This window comes from Salvelinus fontinalis, chromosome 2 (genome assembly GCF_029448725.1).
Source record: "Salvelinus fontinalis isolate EN_2023a chromosome 2, ASM2944872v1, whole genome shotgun sequence".
Taxonomy (NCBI): domain Eukaryota; kingdom Metazoa; phylum Chordata; class Actinopteri; order Salmoniformes; family Salmonidae; genus Salvelinus; species Salvelinus fontinalis.
The window spans coordinates 83,710,588-83,716,482 of NC_074666.1; the positions used below are offsets into that span (position 1 = coordinate 83,710,588).

At 44.9% G+C, this 5,895-nt stretch overlaps 1 protein-coding gene across 1 annotated transcript; it reads left to right on the top strand.

The window, feature by feature from the left end:
• Window positions 1-214: 214 nt before the first annotated feature.
• On the top strand, window positions 215-2,339 carry LOC129867534 (proline-rich protein 29-like). The gene is made up of 4 exons (XM_055941005.1): window positions 215-320; window positions 1,116-1,243; window positions 2,019-2,173; window positions 2,285-2,339. Exons 1-4 carry the CDS (start codon window positions 215-217, stop codon window positions 2,337-2,339), a joined length of 444 nt encoding a protein of 147 aa, XP_055796980.1.
• The last annotated feature ends 3,556 nt before the right edge of the window (window positions 2,340-5,895 follow it).

Below are 5,895 nucleotides of genomic sequence, written 5' to 3' on the forward strand. Positions count from 1 at the left end.
GATGAGTCATATCTTCTTGATGCATATCTCAGGCTCACTACCTTATAGTTTTAATTGGATGTTTTACCACGCATTGCTACTGTTAACTATGTTGAGTGAGTGGGCTGATATTGCCTGCCTCTCAAAAGTAGTTCATCCATGGCAGTATTAGATATGGGAGATAGATATTCTCCCTGGCTGTATGCCTCCAGGAAGAGATCCTCATTACAGTCTCATGTCTCCTTCCCAGGCTTCCCAGCAGCCCACCACCATCCTACAGCAGCTCTCTGCTGCCATGTCATCTCCCACTCCTTCCATCCGGCCAGCACACGTCAAGCAGGGTGCGTATGGCAGGCAGGCTGTCAAGATCCCTTTTCAGACAGAGCCCGCCTCACTCGTTCTCTGTGTGGATTGATTTCTGTGTTTGTGAATGTCGCTGCAGGTGCCAGTTGGACCTAAGGGCCAGAGCTCAACCATCTATAATTACAGTCATGTTCTTTATAGCACTCCTTCTCCACCTCTAGCCTCACCGTTGCCTGTCTGTTGGTCGCTCAGGCCAGGGCAGTGATTGTTTGCTCTGACTGACCTTTCTGCTCCTCTTACTTTCAACTCACTTATATTGAGGTTCATTTCAGTATTGGCATTATTTCTGATATTATTTAATGAGTAGTTCGGAATCCTCTCGTTTTGACAGAGTTGTATAATATAGTGTCGTTTTGCTAAATGTTGCATCAGGCTGTCGCCAGAGTACCATGACAAGCAGCCAGCAGGCAAAATCTGTATTTTCCTATTGCTGGAAGGATGTCAGACAGAAATTGAGGAATGGAGGGGATAAAACATTGAGGATGGTAGATCTGATTTATAACTCGTGATTGGACACCATGCGGGTTGAAACGGGTTGATTGTCACTTAAAGGATAAAGGACAGCACAACAGGCATAAAGAAGAAGTTAGCTTCCATGCAAGTGCAAGTGTAAGTGTGTGTGTGTGTGTGTGTGTGTGTGTGTGTGTGTGTGTGTGTGTGTGTGTGTGTGTGTGTGTGTGTGTGTGTGTGTGTGTGTGTGTGTGTGTGTGTGTGTGTGTGTGTGTGTGTGTGTGTGTGTGTGTGTGTGCAGATTGCTCTCTGCTATTCTTCAGACCTGGTGGACCTGATGATGATCCAGAATGCACAGATGCACCAGGTCATCATGAACGACATGACCATGTCAGCCCTCAGCTCATTTGGCTATTCCCAGCCCCAGCTCCACCCTCCGTCTACCTCTGAGGTTCAGTCATTTGGCTATTCCCAGCCCCAGCCCCCCCCCTCCGTCTACCTCTGAGGTTCAGTCATTTGGCTATTCCCAGCCCCACCCTCCACCCCTGAAGTACATTTACTGTTAGTCACATGTGCCAACTTATCATCCAGCCTGTCCGTGTGCAGCACACTCATCTTACATTATTCATCTGAAAACATGTGTTTCAGTAGGTAGAGACATACTTATTCTGATATGACAATCTGGAAAAGTAAACAGACCGAGGTCAGAGTGACTCCTCACATTAGCTAATGCACCTAAAAGTTATTTTTGGAGTCTGTTTTGGGTCACACTGTTCCTAGTCAGTTAAGTGGTTGGGTTGAGGCTCCATAAGCAGTAGGTCGTCCAACCCATTGCAGTGGAGAGTGAGGATGAGCCCCAAATGGCACCCTATTCACTATATAGTGCACTACTAGGGAATATGGTGCCATTTGACAAATGCAGTGTCTGAATGGGCTGTTTTTATCCTCCCCTCCAGGCCATCTGTCCCCAAGGGATTTTACAGCTCCCGAGTGGTGCAGCGCTCTAAGGCGCAGCATCTCAGTGCTAGAGGCGTCAGACCCTGGTTTGATCCCGGGCTGTATCACAACCGGCCGTAATCGGAAGTCCCATAGGGCGGCGCACAATTGGCTCAGCGTCGTCCAGGTTAGGGGAGGGTTTGGCTGGGGTAGGCCGTGATTGTAAATAAGAATTTGTTCTTAACTGACTTGCCTAATTAAATAAGGGTTACATACTGCAGGATGAGGAGGAGGAGGATCCAGAGGTGTACCATTACCAGCCTACCCCGGCCTACCTGCCATACCCAACCTGGTTGCCTCCACCCCAGCCTCACCCTAGCCTGGTCTACCACAACACTGCTGAACCCCTGGAGCTAGCACCCTCCCCACACGGAGACACCATCAGGTGAATCACAACACAACCCCATTCATAACCCCTACTGTACCCACACTTACATAGACTGATGTTGTGAAACAATGTGGGCCAGAGATAACAATGATATGTGATGTCATCCAGGAGGGCGGTCCCACCTCCTCCCCCACCCAGTGCTACCAGGACCGTGTGGGGCTGACGTCCCTCCAGCAACAGCTACACAACTGGAACACACTGTACATCTCTGCTGTATATCTGTCTAACACATATCGCGGCACTAACGTTAACACATGGGTGTCCATAGCGGAACACCAGATAAAACATTGGGAGGGAGTTACCATAGAAATAGAATGACTCAATGATCTGTGGTACTGTACATACAGAACATTGAGTGGGGGGGATGGGAAGTCTCAAAGCCCTTATTGGGCATGTAAGGGGCTGCGTAACATTCTTCTAACATGTAGGATCTAACCATAGATATCTTCTTCAATTACTACTACTACTACTAATTCTATGGATCTAACATCCCATTAGCACCCTCTACAGCATCCATTCATCGTTAGCCTTATTATTATAGATTTTAGATAGAATCATTCTAAACTCATAGTAAACAGAATACATTTCAGAGGCACTGCAGTTTTGTTCTTTAATAATAGATATTCATAATATCATGTTTGTGTATCTTGCAGAAATCGTAGAATTCTCACTGCATTTCTGTTTTTTTTTGTTGACACATTTTAATGTGGGCCTTCCTTTTTAGATTGTTGTTCCTTTACATGTTATTTCAAGTAAAGAAAAGGCCAAGCTCATCATTGTTCAGCATTGTTCAATGTTTTTAAGCTGACTTCCAGACTTGTACTGTAGCTCAGTTGGTATGGCACTTTTAACACTAGGGTTGTGGGTTTGAATCCTGACACCACCCATACATAAAATGTATGACTTTATGTAAGTCAGTTTGGATATATGTCTGCTAAATGGCATATATTATTCAATATTATAGCAGTTTTGGGTCTTATTCCTACATGCATTACATAAAACACCCAGCAGGGAGCAGCATCATCTTTGTCATGACAAAGTCAGATGGTGCTTTTCTATGAGCGTGTGAGTTAGTTCACAGCAGGTTGGCATTTATTGTCATGAATCTTGACCTGGAGGCAGCTCTACAGAGAGGTCACTAGCTAACACAGCCACAAAGTCATAAAATCAGATTTTAAACCTAACCCTAACCTTAACCTTAACATTAACCACACTGCTGACCCTACTGCCTAACCCTAACCTTAAATTAAGACCAAAAAGCAAATTTTTGTATTCATACTGTACATGTTTATGATATAGCCAATTTTTACTTTGCAACTGGCTCATCTAGCGGAAATCGCTCAGGTTTGCCTCCACGGCAAGATTCATGACAATAAATGTCAAGCCGCTCGTTTATATCCATGTCTACCAGCATGTCTATCAGGATGTCACTTGTTATTTCAGTGAGTATCTGACAAGTTCATATATATACTACATGACCAAAACATGCTCGTCAAACATCTCATTCCAAAATCATGGGCATTAACATGGAGTTGGTCCCCCCTTTGCTGCTACAACAGCCTCCACTCTTCTGGGAAGGCTTTCCACTGGATGTTGGAACATTGCTGCGGGGACTGGCTTCCATTCAGCCACAAGAGCAATAGTGAGGTCGGGCACTGATGTTGGGCGATTAGGCCTGGCTAGCAGTCAGCGTTCCAATTCATCCCAAAGGTGTTCAGTTGGGTTGAGGTCAGGGCTCTGTGCATGCCAGTCAAATTCTTCCACACCGATCTCGACAAACCATTTCTGTACGGACCTCGCTTTGTGTACGGGGGCATTGTCATGCTGAAACAGGAATGGTGGCGAGCTTTACACCACTCCAACAAACGCTTGGCATTGCGTATGGTGATCTTAGGCTTGTGTGCGGCTGCTCGGCCATGGAAACCCATTTCATGAAGCTCTCAACGAACAGTTATTGTGCTGACTTTGCTTCCAGAGGCAGTTTGGAACTCAGTAGTGAGTGTTGTAACTGAGGATATACGATTTCTACGCTCTAAACGCTTCAGTACCATGACCATGTCAGCCTTCAGCTCATTTGGCTATTCCCAGTCCCAGCTCCACCCTCCATGCTCAGTGGTCCCGTTCTGTGAGCTTGTGTGGCCTACCACTTTGCGGCTGAGCCGTTGTTGCTCCTAGATATTTCCACTTCACAATACCAGCACTTACAGTTGACCGGGGTAGCTCTAGCAGGGCCGGAATTTGCATACTGACTTGTTGGAAAGGTGGCATTCTACTGCCAATGATTGTATATGGAGATTGCAACGGGTGTGGCTGAAATAGCAGAATCCACCAATTTGAAGGGGTGTCCACATACTTCTGTATATTTAGTGTATGTCAAAAATCTGTATATTTTCTGCATATCTAAGCATACTCCTTGAGCTGTCTGTATCCTCCAGACTAGTTGTTATTCTTTTTAAAGAAACTAAATATGGTTCTCTGCATCTCTACTAAAATCTGGGTAAAAGATGGAAAGGAATGTGACTTATTCAATACATTTCGTTATTGCTTGCTTTCTAAAGTTTACCAACCGGCATGCCAGCTGAGACAGTTAGACAGGCTACTCTAACTTGATTGATAGCCTGAATTGCCCTTTTGGTAGTTAGGTTCCTAATCTCCCAACCTCATAACTATCTGGGCTAGCTAAAGCGAACTTCATAAAATTGCTAGGGGGCACAGAGAAACAACAGCAAAATGAACAACAAATTATTAAAAAAAATATTAAACAGGACAAATCTGAGGGGGCCCCTGTGCTTCCCCCCAAAATGTAACAAGAAAAAATTTGCAAGAGACTGAGTTTTGGGGCAGCAGATAGCCTAGTGGTTAGAGTGTTGGGCCAGTAACTGAAAGGTTGCTAGATTGAATCCCCGAGCTGACAAGGTAAAAATCTATCGTTTTGCCCCTGAACAAGGTGGTTAACCCACTAGGCCGTCATTGTAAATAAGAATTTGTTCTTAACCGACTTGCCTAGTTAAATAAAAAATATTTCTCACTGGAGAGAGCAAAAAGAACAGAGACCCTTTATCTCAGTATGTAGCTCATCTATCTGATGCTGTTTGTTCAAAAAGAGTATGACATGGTTATTGCCCGTAGCAAGGGAAGCTAGAGAGCATTTTGCCTCCCTTGATATTTAAAAAATAATAATAACAGCCAATCAGTGTTTGTGCTAAACTGAGTGAGCTCAGCTGTCCTGACGCAACAGAGTTGATAACATTAGCGAACATTTGTAAACCGTTGAAGGAGGAATCATGGACCAGGAATTTTGGAACAGGGAGACATAAAGGTGAGCTTCTGAGGAGGAATGAAGAGGTTGAAGAGAACGAGGAAAGCAGATGTTGAATCTGAATCTGAGGAAGATGGCGCTAAACACGGACATGGGGTTTCGAAGAAGATTGGTGTCAAGTGAAAACCGAGTGAGCCGTGAGCCAGACCGAGATCTGGAGGTAAAATGGAAGTGAATGAGGGCGAGTTAAGTGAGGTGGAAGGTGTGGTGAAGAGCTCGGAACCCGAGCCTGGCATCGATGGATAAAGAAGAATCTGGTCCAGTAGGAGTGCCATTTTTGGAGAAAGTGGATCCTTGCCTTTTGACGGTTCCATTTGTGGTTTCAGGGTGGTTGAGAAAGGAGTTGGGTGCAGTTGAATCAGTGAAGGTAATCTGTAGTGGACTTATTTGTATATATTAG

Excerpts from the sequence above, each read along its gene's own strand:
- LOC129867534 (XM_055941005.1), top strand. The coding sequence starts at position 215 with ATGTCTCCTTCCCAGGCTTCCCAGCAGCCCACCACCATCCTACAGCAG. Across the intron at positions 321-1,115 it reads GCCAGCACACGTCAAGCAGG|ACCTGGTGGACCTGATGATG; the intron begins GTGCGTATGGCA and ends GCTATTCTTCAG. Across the intron at positions 2,174-2,284 it reads CCACACGGAGACACCATCAG|GAGGGCGGTCCCACCTCCTC; the intron begins GTGAATCACAAC and ends GATGTCATCCAG.